Here is a 21,569-nt window from a genome sequence, read left to right as displayed (position 1 = left end):
GCGCACCTCGGGGCTCCGTGAGGAGAACGGCGGGGCGGAGGAATTCCCGCCTCGGCAGCGCGGCGGCCTCGCCGTGCGCCCGCGGGAGGAGGGCGGGATTCCCGGGCTGGGGGCGGGCGGTCTCGGTGTCTCCCGTTTTCCGACGTCCTGGAAGAAGGGATGGCTGCTGTCTCGCCTAGCCCGGGAAAGGTGCCGTTTGGTGCCATGCTGCCCACCGGGGTTAAGGGACAGTTGTTCTTCGGTGAATTTCACAAGAAAAAAGGCAGGGTAATGCTAAGGACACCAAACACACTTGCTGTGGCTGACACGAGCTACCCAAAGTTATTATTTTGTTGCCTTACAGGCAATGTAGCTCACAATAATTCTGCCCCTTCATCTTTCCTTGCAGGGCGTGGTACAGGTTGCAATGTATCTCCAGTAGCCTGGAACCTCTCCAGTTTTACCTGCCATCAAACATCCATCAAATATGGCCGGCTGCGAATTGGGTTGTGTTCCTGTGACTGCCTTGTTTTCACCCATTGACACATTCAGCCTGTTACCATAGAACCATAGAACGGCTTGGGTTGGAAGGGACCTTTAGAGGCCATCTAGTCCAATCCCCCCTGCGTTGAACAGGGACATCTTCAACTAGATCAGGTCACTCAGAGCCCTGTCCAACCTGGCCTTGGATGTTTCTACGGATGGGGCCTCCACTACCTCTCTGGGCAACCCATTCCAGCACTTCACAACACTCATTGTAAAAAATTTCTTCCTTATATCCAGTAAATCTACCCTCCTTTAGTTTAAAACCATTACCCCTTGTCCTGTCACAACAGGCCTTGCTAAATAGATGTTAGATGGCATAGGATGCTTCTCTCCCGTTCATTTCTTCTTGTTCATTGATCAGTCTCCTAAGGTTCACCAGCCCTGGGCTGGGGCTGCCAGCAGTCTGCTGTGGTTCTGTGTCAGTTGCTTGGCTGTATAGTACCTTTCGTAACTCTGCCTTGCCTTTAACTACCGCTTTGCAGGACTCTTTCCTAGCTGGAAGGGTGCACTGGGACCCTGGGTCCTTTCTCTTATGCTTACACACTGACAGTAACTGTCCTACATGGGTGCCAAGTTTTCTAGGATAGCTGTCAGCTGCCTGAGAGTTTATTACATGGTAGACTCCTAGTTCTTCAGTTCATCACTACTTATGTGCCAGTGCTGTCAGACAGGGATCCCTTCCAGTTGGTTCTGCCTCGGCCAACAAGCATGTGATGGTCCCCATGGCAGTTTTTACACAAAACCAGTGAACCACTGTTGTACGCAACTTTTTCCTTTGGCCCTGAGAAGTTGAGTCTGTTGCAACATACTGAGCCCTGGTGCAGAGCATGATAAATAAATACACTGCACCTCATACAGTTCCAGTCTTGTGGGGCAGCTGCCTTCTCTCCAGATTAAAAATTATTGGTATTTCATTCAAACACTCTGAGCTCCGTCTCTCAAAGTAGAGCTTTATTCCACAGAAGGCTCACAAAGCAACTGTGAAAGAAAGTTCCTTGATCAAAAGACTGCAGAGATATAAAGACAGGCAAAAAATGTCAGTCTATTTTCTATAGGCCATTCTCAACTGCATAATTTATAGTCACTCCTCCTCATCTGGGAGCAAGCTCATGGGTGAGGCTGCAGCTACTCTCTTGAGATTAAAAGCTACCATCTGACAGGTCTCAGCTATTTTGGCAGGAAAGATGATCCATTTTTTGACTCAGGCATGCAGCTAGGTGCAAATTATGAACCCAATCCTTATGTAAATTCTTCTATTTGCTAAGATTACCACTTATTATCCTTTAAAGAAAACCTGAGTTTGACATTCAGCTCATGTCTCACCTGAAGAAGGAAGGAATGTACCCCTCATCTAAAAAGAAACTAATTTTATTTTAAGATATAACCAAACTGGGAATATAAAGCATGTTCCTGCAGCATCCTGCTGTATTTGGGGTTCTGTTAGGTTGCCTGGAGCCTCCCACCAGAGATATAAAAGTATTCCAGCAGGAGCTATAGACTTCTGTTCCACCGAACCATCTGTCTTGAGCTCTGGAAGCCATGCCCAGCTCTTTGTCTCCGCCGTCTGCCATGGCTTTGTTGGACACCACAGCGCTATGGTCTCAGCACACGTGGCTTGAGAGCAGGGAGCCAGCCGAGACAGCCTGATGGTTTATGATCAGACAGCACATCTACCTCATGCCAAAGGCGAATCAATGGAATTGTTTTGTTATACCAAGCACAACAAATATCTCATTGTCATGTCTGTCACTGCTCCACTGGCAAAAACCATGAGCTGCTGCCTTTGCACTGTCCCTAAGCTTCTTTCTGAGACATCACATTGTATCTCTACATGACCTATAGATCTGTCGATAGAGTTTGCCTGTTACCCATGTTTTTTCTTAACTCTTCCAATTCTGTATTTTAACCATCATCCCAATGCACCATCATTACATGTCTTCATTTTAACATTAGCAGTTATTGACAGGAATAGTTAATGTCTTCCCTCTTAGATCCAACAGAGGAAGTATATGTCCCGCTTTCCCAAGAAAATCTTTATGATTACTGTTTTTGTGTCCTTTCACAAGATGCCTAAGTGGTTATTTCTCACAAGCCCTACTCTGCTACTCTTTCTGAAGAGCTGTACCTGTTTTACTTTGAATTCCATTCATTCCTGCTGGATCCACAGTTCAGCTGGAACTCACTGGGTTGTCAATCTAACACTGTAAGAGCTGGAAGGGTTGTATAAGAGACTACTGCTTTTCCTAGCCTGCTGTTTAAGGGCCGGCCAACATATAGTAAAGTGTATATAGCGGTGGGGATAACAGAGATTGGAAATCCCTCAAATAATGAAAAGTGCGTAGTCTGGAACATGATGGGAGATGACCCATTGAGATCCCAACATCAGCTATATTCTGTGAGTTACCTCTAGCTCAGCACTGGCCCCAGCACACAGGTCCTGTGTAGCACCTCTGGTATTCTCCTCAAGTACCTAATAGCACTGCACCATGTAGCTTCATGCTTTGTCTGCTTCCAGGCTGCAGGTTAGAGGACAGCATTCATGGCACGCTTCTCTGGGGCCACCAGTTTGAATTCCTGTGCAGATATTTTAATTAATACCAGCTAGTATTTCATTGCTGCTATTTGTGGCAGGAGCGTAACTTGTCCCACCTTCAAAGAGACACCAAGTTCTGCTGCGGTTGTCTTAGACCACCTCCCATGTTGAGACCCAACTCTTCCTTCCATTCTTGCACTAGATTTGTGTTTAGGTATCCTATTCTCGGTGCTTTTTTCCCTCCTCTCATGCACTTCATTCACAGGCTTCTGCAGAGTTTATTAGGCCTTAAATCTCACCCTGTAACGTTCAGCATGCCTCACTGGGCAGACGCAGTGTGCTGGCCCACGGTAGGGCCTGTACCCGCACTGTCAGTGCCCCTTCCAGCAGCCGTACAAGGACGAACGCAGCGAAGCGCACCCACACGGCCGCACCGTGCCCTCCCGAAGCTGCACCTGGCAGCCTTTGGCCCGCTCCGAGCCTCCAGCTCGATCGGCTGCGGGGCTGAGGGCACCGCGCCCGCCTTTAACCCCCGCCCGGCGGCTCCGGCCGCGGCGCGACCCCCGGTTCCACACACGGCCGCGGCGGCGCCGAGGAGAGGCCGCGGCGGCGGAGCCCGCCACGGCCCCTGCGCTGAGGGGAGGGTGACGCCCCACACTTTGGACCCTCCTCGCTTCCCGTCCGCCTGAGGGGAGCGACCGGCGGAGAGCCGCAGCCTCTCCCGGAGGAGGCGGTGGCGGGACGCGAGCACTGAGGCAGGCGAGCCGCTTCCTCCTCCTCCTCCTAAGATGGCGGCAGACTCCGCGGAGCAGTTCTGCGTGGCCGAGGAGCGGAGCGGCCACTGCGCCGTGGTGGACGGGAACTTTCTCTATGTGTGGGGGGGATACGTGGTAAGGCGGCAGGAAGCGGCCGGAGGGCGCCGGGGACGAGGACGAGCCGGGGGCGGGAAGCTGAGGAGGGGGGACGCGAGGAGCCGCGCAGCGAGGCGGCATACCGCCGCATGGGGAGAGGCAAGCTGAGGAGCCCGGGTACGGGAGTGGAGGTGCGGCCCCGGCCCCCGCCATGCCCCGCGGCACCCTAGCCGCCCCCTCCACCGCCGCAGCCCCTCGACGAGCCGGGAGCCGATCGCTGTTTACCTCAGCGCGGGCGCTGATTGGCTGCCGGGGCAGTGCGCCCCGCAGGGGCGGGCGTTTCAAATGACGGCGGCGGCGGCTCTGAGGGGAAGGGCGGGAAGGAAGGGGGTGGGGGGGTTTCTGCTCTGTGTGTTCTTTTCCCCTTTCGTCTGTTTGTCCCCTTCTTTCAGTACTTAAAGGGGGACTATAGAAAAGATGGGAGTAATCTATTTAGCAAGGCCTGTTGTGACAGGACAAGGGGTAATGGTTTTAAACTAAAGGAGGGTAGATTTAGACTGGATATAAGGAAGACATTTTTTACAATGAGAGTGATAAAACACTGGCACAGGTTGCCCAGAGAGGTAGTGGAGGCCCCATCCACAGAAACATTCAAGGCCATGTTGGATGGGGCTCTGAGCAACCTGATCTAGTTGAAGATGTCCCTGTTCAACGCAGGGGGGGGTTGGACTAGATGGTCTCTAAAGGTCTTTTCCAACCCAAACCATTCTGTGATTCTCTAAGCAGAAGTGCTGCTGAGTGGCACCCATGGCTGCTTGCTGCTTTGTTTCCAGCTGCCTCCATCATGGAGCATGTGTTGGGGAAGGGCTGGTGGAGCTGGTTTGCTTCCCCTGTTCTAAAAACATATGGTTTCTTTGTTCTCTGGGAGTGCTTTTCTAGTCTCCCTTCCTCTGTGGAGTGATGGCTATTATTTGTGGCTCTGTTTTTCCAGTATGTAATTCTTGTTCCTGAGCCCCTGCATTTTTTACTTATTAGAAGTTGTGTGTTACGTACAGTGCATTTTCTCCCTCCAAAAGCAGTTCTGTCACTTCAGAAATAAGCTGGTGGCAGACTAAAACCACATCTGCTTTTTTTCCATTGAAAGATCAGTACTAGTTTTGGCATAAGTAAATCTTTGTATCTCCTGGGTCTGGGTTAATTCAGTCTAAGAGAACTGTGAATGATACTAAGTTCTACGCAGTCAGTTAGTTCATCTTATCCACAGTGTTTGTACATGTCAGCCCTAAAATGTGAAAGTAGCTGTGCTTGGTATTAGTCTTGATCAGGTTGAAAACATGTTTCTATTAGCATATTCTGTGTTCTATCTGTATTTTTCATGGGCTAAGGTAAACTTTAAGATGTGCAAAGCTTGTCCTTCTGTACTCAAGCAAAGAATTCTAGTTTCGGGATTCCTGGATTTAAATTTGAAAGTACATTATATGTTATGAGTGCATGCAATAGCAGAAGAAGGACACTTCTAGGGCTCTCAGGTACTAGTGGCTAGTTGTTTCTTCCAAAGGAGCATTATAGTTTACTTTCTGGAAATTTAAATGTTCTTTTTTGTATAGCTAGAAATGTTGGACTTAAAAGGTGGGGTAAAGCTGGGCAGTTTGTGGAATTTGAGGAGTTGCTCTGCTCCTGAGCCCGATTCATTTGACCTGGAAAGGATTGTGCCACTGGTTACTACTGAAATACTGAAAAAACAAGCCGATACTGCATACTGAAATGAAAACCCTCAGCTGTGGTAGGAAGGAAGGCAGCAGCGTTTCACTGTCTGGGTTACCCTGGCACGCCTTCTCTAGCCTATTGCATGGCCAGGCTTGCCTAATACCAAACTAATGAAACTGAGGAACCCTCAGGAGCCTGTAAACTGTTTCCACAACTTTTCTTCCCTTTGGGGGTCTTTGCTAGGCAGTGTTTCTTGTGACTGCAAGTCACGTAAGGATTTGAATACCTATTTTGTAGTGTCAAGAAGTTAACCACCTCTAGAATATATATATATTTAAATAATGTGAGCCTGTGATGTAGGAAGACTTAGTGTCCTTTTCTGGCTTTAAACTCCATAATACTCTGTATAACTATGCAACACCTAAATCACTGGTAATACTTGGTAGTTCTCTATGCTTTGGTCTTTAGAAACTAAGGTTGGACTGGCTAGCACAGTGTTTTCAAAGGTTTTCTAATAAAGGATCCTGGGTTCACGTCACAGTCAAAACAGACAATGTGTGTTAAGTTTAGCAGATAAACTTTGCAAACTTTTTGAGTAGTTTTACATATTTATTTGTGGAGAGTATTATGAAAATCCTTGTTACTCTTTAAGCAGCACTTTACACAGGAAAATAATTTTACATTTTTACATGTTGGCAGTGGCCTGCTGCCCAGCTAACTTATTTTTGGCATCATTGTATTTGCTCAGAGCTGGTTCTGTAGCAAATGCTCAGCCTCTGACCACTGACGTATCTAGATTAAATTGAGTAGACTTGTGCACTTTGTGAAAGCTGCAAGCTGCGTGTAAAAGTAGAGCCTACCGTATGAAAGATACCTGGCAGGATAAACTGTACCAAACATAGTGTGTTCGGACCTGGTTGGCACCTTTGATATTGGAAGAGTAATAATAAAGTATTGTTTAAGGGCAAGCAATCAATATCAGTAACTAAATTGTTAAATGCAAACCTGAAATTTAATTATTAATTTCTTTTCCTCACATTAATTTAATTTTTACCTGATTTTTTATTTTTATTTTTATTTAATGACTCTGGCTGCTTATTCCCTCACAGTCTTTCATTTCTTTCTGATGCTAAGACAATAATTTCATGGTGTAATCATTACTCAGCCTGAGTGCTGCAACTGCATTCTTTTGGGCTTCCTTCTGCTTGTTCTTCCTCATCATTATTTCCCAAATTATTTTTCTTTCTTATATGACCTCTGCTTGGGAGTCTTCATAGATCCATTTTCCTCAGAGGAATTAATTTTCTCCTCCATGTTATGGCATTGCTTAAGCTCTTTTATATTTGACATTTTGTTCTTTCAAGTTCCTTCCTTCGGTCACTGCACATAACTTATTTTTGTGCTTTTCATGTACACTTTTCCATATATTGTCCATTATGTCAAGAATTGCCTCCTAATTAAAAGTACTTCTCAAAACAAAAAATAATTAATTTTAATTCAGGAGCATCAAATCTGGTCTGGTTTATGTTGTTAACACATCTTTCTTGGCAAAAAGTTAAGTTGGTCAATCTGTGCCTTTAATGAGGGCCTGAGAAATTAAGTTCCTTATTTTTAAAATGAGTACTTTTTTCTGACTTTCTGTTTAGTTGTGGAGTTCTTGACTCATCCACACAGCCTGGCAAATCTTGGTTTCTGGAAAAGGCAAAAAGGGATTGTGGAATGAGGAAAAAATCCTTCTGGTGAAGGAGAACCCTCTTTTCCTTGAAGATGTAAAAAGCCCCAAAGAACAGCATTAATACTTTCATGCTTACCTTTGATGTTGTGTATTTGGAGGTATAAAGGCTAACAGTACAGCAAAATGTGCTCAGAGTGATCACATCAGTGACTGGAAAAGTACTTCCTTCAGTAAGAGCATTTTAATAGAGGAGGAATGTGTCTTTGACAGTCTCTCTTAAGATTTTTGGTTTTGTTTTGTTTTTTGAATCCATGGTCATATTATGGTATTGTTGTGCTACTTGTTAGTGGCAGCTGTGTATATTTCCTAATGACTGAATTGTTAGGAAATGCCTGACACATTATTTTTAATAACTTCAAAAAATGAAAAACATATCTTTTATACTAGAAGTTCAACAAATATATTGGCATTATTGAGCTGTCAATTTAAAATTGTAGTGATCAGAGCAATAATGCTGGGGTATGACTTATGCTCTGGTAGATTATCTCCTTAAGATTATTCCATGTTGCTAAGTAACATGATTTGGTATTTCATTTTAAAATGTATGGTGTATATTGCATGATTGAGTTCACATTTGCAAATTTTTTTTTGTTTTAGTCAATTGAAGAAAATGAAGTTTATCTGCCTAATGATGAACTTTGGATCTATGAAATGGATAGTGGGTTATGGTAAGTTGCATAATTTGTATTTAATTAATATATAAAGTTGATCTTTGCATAGATTATAATTAGCTGCAGTGAAAAGACTTGCTTCAGTTACATGAGTTATTGGTCATGTTCCCTGGAGTTTAAATAGCAGATGTTTAATGTGAAGACTGAAGAACAGACATATGTACTTGCAAATTGCTCTGGGAAACACATGAGTTCCTTAAGTATCATTGTTTTTTTCAAAAGGATGTTTGAAATGGTCGGCTTAAGACTCTGTTGTTAAAATGGGTGCGTTTTATTTGTGCATTTATTTTGGCTTAGTTCTCCATGCATTAGCTTCTATGTTTTTCGTGGTTTAGCCCCAGTCAGTCCCCCCCAGCTGCTCGCTTGCTCCCCCCAGTGGGACGGGGGAGAGAATCGGAAGGGTAAAAGTGAGACGACTTGTGCATTGAGATAAAGACAGTTTAATAGGGAAGGCAAAAGCTGTGCATGCAAGCAAAGCAAAACAAGGAATTCATTCCCTCCTTCCCCTGGGCAGGCAGGTGTTCAGCCATCTCCAGGAAAGCAGGGCTCCATCATGCCTAATGATGACTTGGGAAGACAAACGCCATCACTCTGAACATCCCCCCCTTCCCTCTTCTTCCCCCAGCTCTATATGCTGAGCATGACGCCATATGGTGTGGGACATCCCTGGGGTCAGTTGGGGGCAGCTGTCCCAGCTGTGTCCCCTCCCAGACCCTCGCTGTTGGGTTGGGTTAAGGAGCAGAAAAGGCCTTGGCCCTGTGTAAGCTCTGCTCAGCAGTAATGAAAACATCCCTGTGTTATCAACACTGCTTCCAGCACAAATCCAAAGCACAGCCCCATGCTAGCTACTATGAAGGAAATTAACCCTATCCCAGCCAAAACCAGCACATTCTCCACTCCTTATTCCATACCATTTATGTCATGCTCAGGTCCCCCACTATCCAATACATCCTTATTAACCACTGTCCCACTTCCCATCCTTTGATATGATACACAGATATCGTTCCCCTAGTTTAGGGACCACCCCTGTGAAATTTCTGTAGAATGTCCACAAATTGCCCACTGTGTTCATTCAGTCCATGACTTTGGGCTCCATCTGTTCTGGTGGTCACTCAGGGCAGGAGAGGTGGGTTGTTACGTGGAGTTATTGAGCACCAAAGCCAGCTCAGGCCAGGTCACTGCTGCACTTGCACTGCTTCCTGTAAGGCTTGCCCTTCACTGGTTCCGGTGGTTCCTGCTATAGTAATTCCCATAAAATGCAACTCAAATCACAGGTTACAACAACTTAACCTTTGAAATGTAGAACCATTACAATTTCCACCTCCGGTCCCTTTGGACTAGACCATAGGGTTTAACAACGCAATAAACTCCTCCCCTTGCCCCTGCTCTTGCTTGGGCTTATCCACAGACTGCAGTCCCTTAGGGGTGTACCTGCTCCAAGTGGAGCCTTATCTATGCACCACAGTCTCCCCAGGGCTGTACCTGCAGCAGCCTTGCCCACAGCCACAGTCCCTTCAGGAGTGAGCCTGCTCCAACATGGTCTCACCTGTGGCTGCAGTCCCTCCAGGGGCGTACCTGCTCTCTTGTGGGCTTATCCATGGCCACATGCTCTGAGGTGCTCCAGCATGACCTCGCATGCAGCCACAGACGCTTCGAGGTGTACCTGCTCTGGCATGGACTTATCCACAGCCACAGACGCTTCGGGGTGTCCTGTTCCTGAATGTATTTGCATAAATAACTTATAACTAACCAGATCTTGCACATTACTAGCAATTTAATCTTTACGTTTTATATTCATTGTGTTTACATATGATATGCGGGGAGAGATAACAATGCCTCTTTTTAAAGTTTTCCAGTGGTTTCTATTACAGTAAGTGCATTTAGTCGGGTAAAGTGGTATCCCTTTGGGCTTATATGTGTTTTCTGCCAGCTGTCTGTCTAGTCTCCCACCGGTTTATATATTTCTTGCATACCCATATTAAAAGCAGCAATTTGAAATGGAGGGAAAGGGGGAGGAGGCCTAGATCGGGAAGGTATGGAATTCCACATCTGTGTGGTCAAGTCGCTGACTTTGAAAACAGCTTGCATGTGGTTAGCTGTGAAGTTCTAGCAAGTGTTTTTGATGAGTATTATTTTAAAGGTCGTACCTTCCCTCAGCCTGTGGTTTGCTGTTAGTTTCTTTTGGTGAAATGGTTGGCCGAAGCAGCCTCTTGCTCTCTCTTGTTTTTCATGCCTGATGTCCCTGTGTCGGTTGTACAGTTGTTTTATATGGTCACCCAGGAAATTGGATCAGGAAAGTGATCTGGGTTAAATATAACTTTTTTCAGGGTTATTTTTAACCTGGATCTGTTCTTGATCTCATTCAGTTTACAGCACAGACAGTTGTATATGTACAGCTGAGTGCACTGTGTGACACAGGAACAAGCAGGAGTGAGAGAGCAGGAGCAGAGATGGGGAAGGTGGGCTGGCCTGTGGTAGTGCTGGTGCCACAAAGGTATTTGGAAGCAGTGCCCTGAGCCCCTGTGAGCAAGCGCTGTTTTCAGCAGGGACAGGTTACATGCGCATTGTTGACATCTGGTGATGTAGCGTGTAAGAAGCTTTTCCTTATAATGGCTGCCTCCAGGTCTTTTAGGTTGGATAAGGTCAAGCATCAGAACTCAAGACTGTAAGAATCCTTTCCTTCTGTATATCCACAAGTGATAGACAGTGAAGGCATCTGATCTAGATGTGGATGTGTCAAAGGAGGGAATGAATGGAATTGACTGGGTCAGCAAATGCCGTGATGTTAGACGCTGCAGAGAGAAGAAAAAGTGGAATCGGGCTTTGCACGTGGAGACCGTGACTGAGGGGGGAGGCTGGGCTAAGGACCCAGGTGGAAAGCTGAGAAAAATGAACGGGAATGGCAGGGGAAGGAAGCTTCGATCAGAAGCTTGGGTTGAAAGCAAGTGAGATGTCAACAGCAAAGCTGAGGCAAGGAATTGGGGTGCTGGCACAGAGAGGCTGCAGTTTGGCTGCAAAATCTACGGAGACCAAAGGTGTGGTGGCAAGGTGGAAATCCTAAACAAATCACGCGTCCTCTGCATGTACATGTGAGAGGGAAACGCAGGTCCCTGTCTTCTGTGGAAATCTGAGATCCTAGGAAAGCTGTTTACAGTGTGGAGTAACAACTCTAAGCACAGCCTGGGCCTGATGCTGAGCCTTGTGGGTTTGGCAGTTGTGTAGTGCCTGAGATTGTGTGTTAGAATTTGCATCGCACAAAGTTACTGGTTTGTAAGAGAGACCAGCAAGGAAAAGGCTAGGAACTACTGCTGCTGCTGAAGAACAAAGAACTCCTTGCTAAAACTGGCATTAGTGGAGGTTTTTTGTTATGCTAAACACAGTGCAAAATGCAGTTTTAGGAGTGGCAGATTGAGTACTGACACTAGTGAGCACCTCTGACCTTTATTTCTACTTCTGCATCACTTTTCCACTTGTGAAATAACAGCAATACCATGTTCTCATTTCAGGAGTGTTTGGAGTTAATAGTATTTTCCAGGTTTTGAATAATTAATGTTTCAGCTCTACTAATGCTCTTTTAGTACGGGCTTCACCTCCAGAAAAATTGAAGTGCTTCGTAAGTACATGCACAGTATTCACGTGAAAGTCCCCTTACACCACAGGAGCCTGACCTCGTATATCAGCTGCAGTTTCTAGTGCTAGTTATGGCCAAAACATTGCAAATGTATTTTTAGGTTTAAGTATAAAAATTATTAATACATCTGTTTTGGATTTGTTAATTTTAGCAGGTTTGAAAGCAGCATTATAACACTTAACACATGTGCTAAATTGCAGGACAATGCACCTAATGGAAGGAGAGTTACCTACCTCCATGTCAGGAAGCTGTGGGGCAAGCATTAATGGGAAGCTGTACATTTTTGGTGGATTTGATGATAAAGGATACAGTAATCGGGTATTGTACTCTTTTCTTTCATAACATATTGTATTTGAATGAATACTAATGCTGACCTTACTGTTTTGTCTGGGGTGCTTTGCATTTGAATTAAGGAGAAGTTTAAGGAAAAGCTTTATTTTTGTAGAAAAAGTATACTTTTAAACTGACAATAAACTTCAGTTTTTGTTTTAATGTTCAACTCCACCTATTTTTGGATGGGGATTCGGGATATTTTTGTATCTGGGATTTTCCACTGAATCATAGCTTCAGAATGAGTCCTGTTATGTGAAACTTTCTGTATTTCTGAAAACTGCCAGTACTTTCCCCAATTGCCTTTTTTTTTTTTAAGTATGTTGGCAGCCGTAACTGAAACTGATCCCAGAATATCACTTTTATTTTTGCTCTTTGGTAGTGATTACCTTTCTTATATAATCAGATAATAATTAAAGTTAAAACAGAGCTCCCAGTTTTTCTTGTAACTGAAGGCTGGAGTAGCAAAGTAGAGAAATGAGCTGTTTATATAATTTAGTGTAAATGAAGTCAGAGTTCGGTCCTGACTAGAAAATAACTGAAACAGAGCCTGGAATCAGAGCTCAGTTTAGTACTTGGTTCACAAGCCTCGTTGATTTTGTGCAGTTACCTAGTTAGGTCAGGCAGAACTTCTGACCGTTCTGCCAGTAGAACTGAACTGAGAGTTGTTTGTCTTGCACAAGTTTTTTTGCAAGGCTTCAGCTGACTCTGGAAGGAGCAGGATATTACTGTTCTGGCCTGGCTGAGCAAAGGCAAGATGTGCTGTTAATTCTCAGGCTTCTTGTGTTCTTGTTGTGTATCAGCTTCTTCCTATATATTGCTCCATATTGTAAAGGTTGCTGTCAGTTCCTTTTTATTTATTTATTTTTTAAAAAGTAGTGTATTCTGGGGGTGGTGGGCTGCTCTTTTTGCTGGTGATTTGTGCTGGATTCTTCACCATCATTTATACTGAAAATGTTGTAATTTTTTTCTTTTAAGCTGTATTATGTTAATTTGCGAACAAAAAATGGAACCTATAGGTGGAAAAAAATTACAAATTTTAAAGGTCAACCTCCTACACCACGTGACAAGCTTTCCTGCTGGGTGTATAAGGACAGGTAACACATTAAGAATATTTAATATGTGTTAATTGCAGAGAGGAAGTACTATAAAGTGAAGAGAACACAGGTTTGGGATTGATGAAACTCTAATTCTTAGCTTGGCTTGCTATGGGATTTTGTGTAACTCTCCTAACAACTTTCTACCAGAGTTTTCTCACATGTGACCTGAATTAATGGTAAGTATAAACCCACTTCAGGAGAGGGTTGGGAAATTTAGTGAAAGTTTCTGGAATGCTTTGAGACTTTAGATAAAAATCATTACGCATCTATTACTTACGGTTTTAATTTTAACATGTGTTAAAAATCAGTATAAAATTACATCTTTTTTTGTTACATTATGTAAGCATTAAATTATTACCTGCAATAAAATATATTTAGTATATTTTCAAGGATTTTAATAGCATACAAATGCTGACAATTGTAAAGGCATTTCAGTGAGTATCTTTATTTTCTAAGAATTAAGTCAGCCTAGATATTTGTGTTGTAAAAGATACTGAGTGTATTTAGAAAAAAATACTTCGCTAAAAATAAATACTTCAGATTTTGTATTTATTGTGGAAAGTGTCTGGGTATTGTGGCATATGTGGTCAGAAGAAAGTGACAAGTCAGTGATTTGTTATCAAAGTTATTGTAAACAAGTAAGAATATGATACAGTGAACACTATAAAATGTAAATGATTTATCTGTTTCTGGACTCCACAGCTAAAGAGCTTTTGCATAAACTGTGTAATGCCTCTCAGTACTATGTCTTGGTTTTGTAATTCTAATTTAGCTGCAAGACATGTGAAATTACATATATTTGAACAACTTCTCCGTAGCTGTTAATACAAGATTATTCAAACTAAATCGATCTATTCAGAGTATCAAGTAATCCACATACTGAGAAAATAACCTCTTTTAGGTGGCAGAGTGTAACCGTTTCATTTAACAAAAGTATTTGAGGACAAGCTATGCACCTTTTCAGAAATATACCTTAAAATTTCACAAGATGTGAATTTGCAGCTCAGGATGTCTTGGTGTATTACACAATGCTTTCAGTAACTCTGTTTCCCTAGGAATGTCAGTCTGGAATGACCTTCACCATCCCATCATTTCCTAAATTGCCTTCTCCCAAGATCACTAACAACTATACCAAATATCCTCAAATGTTGAAGTTAAACAAAACTTTAGGAACCATTACTTATGGATGGCCATTTCATGGGTGGAATATTAGGCTGGGAGGTGTGTAACAATACTTGCAATGCAATATGTTCGGTAGTGCTTAGTTGAAAGAATATCTTTACAAGCTAGAGAGAAACTCTGGGGGTCACAGGCAGTCTGTGGGCTGAACCAGGGAAGCGTTTGTTGTGAAAAGATGTACACAGAAGGCTAACAAATATAGCAGGAGCACAGGAATTGCAGTAGAAAAGGTTAGGAACTCTAGCAGAAGCACAGGCATTTCACTGTCTTGTGTTACGTGTCATTTTGAGACTTGTGTCTGAAAATGTGACTGTGATAAGCTTGTGGATGGAGGAGTAGAGAATAGGGACTTTGAGGTATCCTGAACCTCCTTCCCTCCTTCTGTGAATTTCTGTCAGGCTTATTGAGGAGTGTAACACTATTGCCTTCATCTCGGTAAGGTTTCTGTGTAATTAGGTGTAACATGAAGTACTTGAATTTGTTTATATTATTCATAGTACAGTAGGTAAACAAAAATTTGAAATTATTTATTACGGCTTATTCATTTGAATGTTATTTACCAAACAGCTAATAGAACTTGGTTTTTGTTGTTACTTTTTTAGGCTAATATATTTTGGTGGCTATGGCTGTAGGAAGCATAATGAACTGAGCGATTGTTTTGATGTCCATGATGCATTTTGGGTAAGAGGCTTGTCACAATTCACAGTGATTTATCCTTTCTGATTGTCAAAATGTGATCTTTTATGCTCTACTCAGTAAGTATGAAAATCTGTCTGATTTTTCTTCTATTTGTAGCATCGGCAGAAATGCAAATTAGAATCTTCTACTTTGATTTGAAATTTCAGATATTGCACATTGGGAGCAGTGGGTGTTCAGAGGATTCCAAGAACCCAGTGCTGGGCTTTGAGTGCGGTGAAACAAAATGCTGCCAGAGCAGGAGCAAAGGCAGTATTTTAAAACTGAAGACAGATTTTAAATATGAAACTCAGAAAATTTTAGAATTTACTTCCTTGAAGTAACGATACAGAATGTATAGCTTCGCAAGTCTACTCAGCAAATACTTTCAGTTAATTTATTTAATTTGTTACCCAGAGTAAATGCCATTACTTTAAGATGCCTGGATTAGCTCATTTCCTATAATGATTCCTTACAGCTAATAGGAAGAAGGGGATTGATCAGAGTGTTTAGTGACAGGAATTAATAAGAGAAATAATAATTAGAGATAATTAGAGAAATAAATAGAGAATCTATCTAGAAGGTAGATTTCGTCTGCTGCAGTGACTGGTGTTGGAGCCCAAAGCCCATTTTTAAAAGTGTCATCAGCCCTCACGCTCCTGAGTGCTGTTGACCTTCAACTAGACCTGAGCTGCTGCATCATTATTAAAAATATTAGCATGTGTTTCTTTTAATAAAATTCTGTATTTTAGTTTATTTTCTGCTTTGATAGCTCACTTCGGGGTTTGTATCTTTAATGAGCACCAAGCTTTTTAAAATAGAATAAACTTATTTTTTATTTCTTAACTTCTTTTTTAGGAAGGACAGATATTCTGGGGATGGCATAATGATGTTCACGTTTTTGATACAACCACACAAACTTGGTCTCAACCAGCAATTAGAGTGAGTGGTTTTAGTCTTGTCTTTTGACACAATTGTGATTTTACTGCATTGTGGATAGTTACTGTGCTCTAGAAATTGATGTTGGGAAAAGTAATTTGAATATGCTTTGTATTGCTCAGGCTGATAACATTAAACAGGAGGACACTCAGTGCATCTGAAATGTGGAAAATTCAGAACTGATATGAATTTTTTTTCCCACAGGATGTTATTAGACTGGTGTTCTTTCTGTAATACAGTTCTGATGCAAAAAATATTGTAAGCTTCAGAGAGGTATTAGAAATCTGGATACGTTAGAAGATGATAAAGTATTATGTATCTAGGGGATAGTTTTGAGATAAAGCTTTGTATTCAAGCTTTAAGACAACTATTGGGAATATAAAATTACCATCAGTGCTCCATCACTGGAAAGACAAGAAAAACTCCAGAAAACTCCAGAATACTCCAGAAAACCATTTGGTAGGAATACCAGAGTAGTGCTGAGGAACTGGGCGTGTAGAGGTGTTTTGCTGTCTCCTTACATAGTAAGCTCGGGTCCTGCAGAATGGATTATGGCAATTATACCAACTTTGGGTATCTTTGTAGGCCCTGCCAGGGCTTTGGATATGGAACAGTTTCAGGGCTGGAGCACAGCCATTAACCCAGGCCAGCTCTGCCTTCATCCCGTGTCACACCTAGTGAAGGCCTTCGGGAGCAAAGCAGAGTCTTTGGGGTGTGCGTGGTAGGAACACATGAATGGTTTTAACGGTGCCAAACAGATTAACAAACCTTGTTTATCTGAACTGTTTTGATATGAAGCCATTTGGTTGACTGTATCTGTGTATAATTAATCTGCAACATGGATAACCTATCACAGATAACTGAGAGTTGACCACAGGAGAGATTAGGGTCTGCCTGGGGACTTTTTCCTTTCCCCTGCCTCCCCCTTTTCATAAGGCTGATAGGTCAGTGTGCAGGATAGTGTATCGGGTTAAAACAACAATAGTGGTCTTGAAATCTAGTCTCTCTTGATTTACTATTCAGCTTTCCCAGACTTAAAGAAGGCAAGGGGAGAGATAGTAAACTCACTGTATTGCTAGTTTACGTCTTCAGTTTTTCTTTGTGAAGTAAAGAGATATGTTTAGTATCTGAGGGTTATATGCTTGTTATTTTGAGTGTTGTGTATATGGAGCTGCTGCATTCCCTTCAAGAGTTAATGCTGAAAAATTTTTTGAACAAATATCTCCCAGTCATGCTATATTGTTAAATAAACAGATCAGATATTCTTCAGCAAATGTGTTATTTTAATAGTCTTTCAAAGGAGTGTGTGTACTTACTTTCCCAGTAAAATATTAATTCACACATTGCTACTTATTGGTATTAATATGATAGTATACTGTAAAAGTTCATAAAGTCCTGGTGAGTTTATGTAAGAACTCAGTAGAGGTAGTATATTGTAATGAGTGTCTGACAGTATTTTATGGTCTTTATAGGATGTTCTAAAATTCCTATAAACTAAACGCAAAAAATGAAATTACCATTGAAAAGTAAAAGCCCGTTTCACTATCTTTACTTCTGATTTACCCAGGGAATACATTTTGGCATGTGGTTATTGGATGTAACATCAAATTTTAAGATTTGATTCCCAGAGATGTTTATACGAGTTCCTGATGGTTTGCACTTTGGAAAAATAAAGCTGCACAGGACATATCAACAATAACTGATGTGTTACTGTAATTTTATGCTTAGGAACTAATGATAAATTAATTTAATTTCATTTAAGTAAAGCAATGATAAATCATACCGAGAGGGTTATATTAAACGTTAGCTCCTGAGGGAACTCCATTAAAGCTGTCCTTGGCAAATACGTATATCTTCTAATGTCTGTGGAGTCTTGGACATGACTACAAATTATTTCCCTTTAAAGTTGCAGTTCTGTCAGCATATTGATGCATGTTGGCCTTACTTTTGCAACCCCTGTGATACTGGCTTGCCAGTATCCTTGGATGGCGCTTTGATGATGTTCTGAAGGATCTTATTTTGGTTCTTCCAGGGTGGAGATCCACCTCAGCCTCGAGCAGCTCATACATGTGCTGTGCTGGGAAATAAAGGTTACATCTTTGGAGGACGAGTGCTGGTTAGTGTTTAAAACATTTTCTTGGCAGTAATATTATTTTCTTGGCAGTTTTTTTTTTAAAGAGTAAATTATTTTTGTAGTAGAAAAAAAATCCAAAATGTCTTCAGCCTAACCTGCATGTTAGGGGTGCTGAATCCAGGATGCTTCTTTTCATCCCCTTCTTCCTTACAAAAAGATGTGTCTTTCTTTCTGTCTGTAGTATTAACGGTGAAGCATACATTTTCCCAAAAAGGAAAAAAGAACAGATGAATGTATGGTAAATGCAAATGTATATAAATCAACAAAAATGGTTGATGGGTGTGTAACCTCTGTAGGGTATGGTTCATTGAGAGTGAGGCAAAAACAAGCCTAATGATAGACCGGGTTTAAATAAATGACGAGGTGTTAGCACTCTGTGTTTGCTACAGCTTAGCAGATTTATACATCAAACCTGCTGGCTTTTTTTCCCCATTTCACTTACTGAAATGCTAGCAAGCAGTAAATGTAACTGGGATTTTTCGCTTGTGCTAAATGTGTAAGAACAGTGAATTACATACACATCTCTCATCCCCTGATGTTTACCTTCTGGGAAAGTGAAGTTCAGAATAGCTGTTGAGATACAGCGTTTTATATTTACAGTTACAACATGTGGTTCTGAATGGTAGGAAATAACAGATTTTAGTTGGCTTTATAATTTAAACTTTTGTCATTCTTTTACACACAATGACTGAAATACAGATGTCTGGAAGAACAGCGAGTGATTGTAATGTCTGGATACAAAGGTATTAGTCTCCATACGTTCAAACTGCAGCATGTTATCTGATAGCACAGGTCATTCCAGTCCTGTTAAGCCTCTCCTCCGCTCTCTGAATGTCAATTTTGCAGTCTCAGTCTTTACCTTTAGCGTGCTCTGTGCCCTTGATACAGAATATGTGAAACACACCGTAGAGATTGCTGTTAACAGCTTTATTCTGTGCATCCAGTATAAGCTCTTTACTGCAAGAGTAAGACTTGTATTTGCTTTTTTGATAGCTGATCCAGGACTGTACCATTTAATACAGTGTGGGAGGATCTTAAATCTGTTGTCCCTTAGGTAATAGTCAAAGGCGCAGTGTAAGAGTTGTCGGTATAGGATGCGATCAGTGCATATTTAAATCAAGGCTAGATTCTTGCTATATAATCTTAACTCTTCCTAGCTCTTTTTAACTTAAAAAACAAGTGTCATAGGCATCATTTCCCTGGTTGTCTGCCCTTAACAAACTTGAAGCCACCACAGGTAAGCAAAGGAGATACTAAAAACTCTCACCAGCACACTTTGTTTTTCTAGTACTAGTCAGAGGAGACCTCCTCTTCAGTAGTTCTCTGCTGATGCATTAATGTAAAAATTTAAGCCCGAGGCAGCAATCCAATACAAACAACATATTTCTGTCTTCCATCTGAAAATCAGGATGGTAGTAGGTAGCCTTAACTGATGCAGGCTCCCCTATAATTTGTAAATTTTTTGCAAGATGGTTTCTTTATGGGCTGGAAAGTGTACCAACTCTTGTTAAAACTGTTGCAAAAGCATAGAGAAGAGAACATTTTTAAAGGTCTCTGTATGAGCTGGAGTTTATCAGGAACGTGAGAAACATTCTGTAAAGCAAGTTAAAAAAACTAATTTAAGTTACTATGTACTCTTCTATATTTTTTTAAATTAAGTTTTTAGTTTGTTTTACCTACAGCTAATTTAGAGCCTTTAATAATTTTCAGCTAAAGGATGAGATTTGATGCTTTCTATCTCTACTACTATGAAAAGTAACAGTGAATTAGGTTTGAAAACCCTCAGTGTTGTCTTTCTATAGTTTTGTTATATGAAAGAGAAGGAATTAACTGTTGGTTGGAAATGCCCTACAGTGAATGTATGCCACCTTCATCTTGGAAAGCTGCCGTAACCTAAACCCTATATTCTCAAGTACTGGCAAATAAAGCAGTATAAAATTGCACTTTGTTCCCTATCCCCCGTTTTTCATGCTGTAAAAGCTGTACTCTAATGCAGTGTTCATCTTGGGGCGAGTCAGCAGTTCTGTTACAACATGGCTTACTCCTGCTTGCTCAGACAGAAACCGGATATACAGATCAAGGCAGGTTCAGAAGGACCACACAGTGTCCAGCCAGTCTTTCAGTTTGAATTGCCTCCCACAGCTGCAGGAGAAGTTTTTACTGAAGCACCTTTTCAGAGCAATCAGAAAAGAAAGTAACCAAAATTGATCCTGTTTATTCTTACCATTCTGCATTATGTGTTGTGTGGCCTTTCATACAGGCTCACGATCTCTGGAATTGTTGCTAAAGCCCCACCTCTTGACTGAGAGAGAATTGCACGCAGTAGCTTCCAGAGCTGTAGGTTTGGGCGAACTTGATTTGCAAATAACTAAGGAAATAAAGGGATATTAGAAGAGGATGAAAAAGTGTCTAGTTGTACTTGAATCTTGTGTGTCAGGGTTAGCTATGCCAGGTGAAGTGGGCCCTGTGCCTCTGCTATGGACTTGCTCTTTCGTGTCTGCTCTATAAATGAACTCTTCCTAACCACAGCTGAACTGAATCCTGCTCCTCATTTAGCAAGCCTGCAGACACGAGAGGGAAATAAACCTAAATGTGAAGAAGTAAACGTGCAGCTCAGGATCTTCTGGACCATTTATTTCTGAACACCTCCTCAGCCTTCAAAGCTTTGCTCCCTCTGGCTTTTTGTTAGCGAGGGCTATCTCTGCATGCTGCAGAGGTCTTCACAGCAGACCCAGAATAGCATTGAGTGTTGTGCCCAAGCTAGTTAGGGTTGCTGTGCTGTGCCTGTTGCAACTGAACTGCTTTGTAATGCAAGCTAGGATTCTCATGCAGCCTCTGCAAGTGAAATTATTGATTGATAAACTGGAGCTCACCTGTCATTTCTCCACTGTGCTGTTGCATGACTAGATACGCCCTAAGAGGACATGCCTTCTAGCTTCTATTTAACTCTTACTATTTGACTACAGGATTCAGCAATACAAGGCGGCTCTGATCTGAAAAGGTTTTTTTTGTTCCTCAGGTAGATCACCTTCCTTAATAACCATTTGCTAAATTTCAGTGAAACAGCTTGGGAACAGTGTCAGAGAAGAGTGAAATTTTGGAAAGTTATATTTAATTTTGAAGGAGAGCAGCAAGTGTAATTTTCACCTTAGTGGTACTCTATTATTGATTCACTTTCTACCCTAGAAATAAATGGAAGGAAACTTACAAAAGTCAGGGAACATTCAGTGGGGCTTGAGGAATTAATATAAGTCATGAAACAGGAAAGGGAAGCTAAAGACATCAGAAAAACACTACATTTTCTGACAACAGGAGTAACGCCTCCCCAAAGGATGAAGTCTTGGCATTTCTCCATAAATTAAGGAGCAAATACGGGGTTGCTCTGCTCCTCCTTCTCCTTCTAGTTCACCATAATACAAATCTTCCCAGGGAAAAGGCTCTACAAGGAACCAGAAAGGGCCAGGAAGTGTCATGAGGCTTCTCCTATTCATCTTTCTGGGAGGAAAGGGCACCTTTTTCCAAACTTGGAGCTAGAACTGGTTAAAGAAGATGATGATGA

At 41.9% G+C, this 21,569-nt stretch overlaps 1 protein-coding gene across 1 annotated transcript in view; it reads left to right on the top strand.

Moving 5' to 3' along the window:
- Window positions 1-3,454: 3,454 nt before the first annotated feature.
- KLHDC1 (kelch domain containing 1) overlaps window positions 3,455-21,569 on the top strand; it is a 32,342-nt gene continuing 14,227 nt past the window's right edge. Inside the window, exons 1-7 of the mRNA XM_075104397.1 lie at window positions 3,455-3,948; window positions 7,949-8,019; window positions 11,854-11,971; window positions 12,962-13,080; window positions 14,865-14,943; window positions 15,796-15,879; window positions 17,909-17,992. Coding sequence (XP_074960498.1) covers window positions 3,847-3,948; window positions 7,949-8,019; window positions 11,854-11,971; window positions 12,962-13,080; window positions 14,865-14,943; window positions 15,796-15,879; window positions 17,909-17,992 — 657 coding nt within the window. The 5' untranslated portion in view covers window positions 3,455-3,846. The remainder of the gene's footprint in view (window positions 3,949-7,948; window positions 8,020-11,853; window positions 11,972-12,961; window positions 13,081-14,864; window positions 14,944-15,795; window positions 15,880-17,908; window positions 17,993-21,569) is intronic.

The sequence above is a fragment of the Phalacrocorax aristotelis genome, chromosome 9, assembly GCF_949628215.1.
Source record: "Phalacrocorax aristotelis chromosome 9, bGulAri2.1, whole genome shotgun sequence".
Lineage (NCBI taxonomy): Eukaryota > Metazoa > Chordata > Aves > Suliformes > Phalacrocoracidae > Phalacrocorax > Phalacrocorax aristotelis.
The sequence above is the reverse complement of the archived record's forward strand: the minus strand, read 5'-3'. Positions and strand labels throughout refer to the sequence as shown.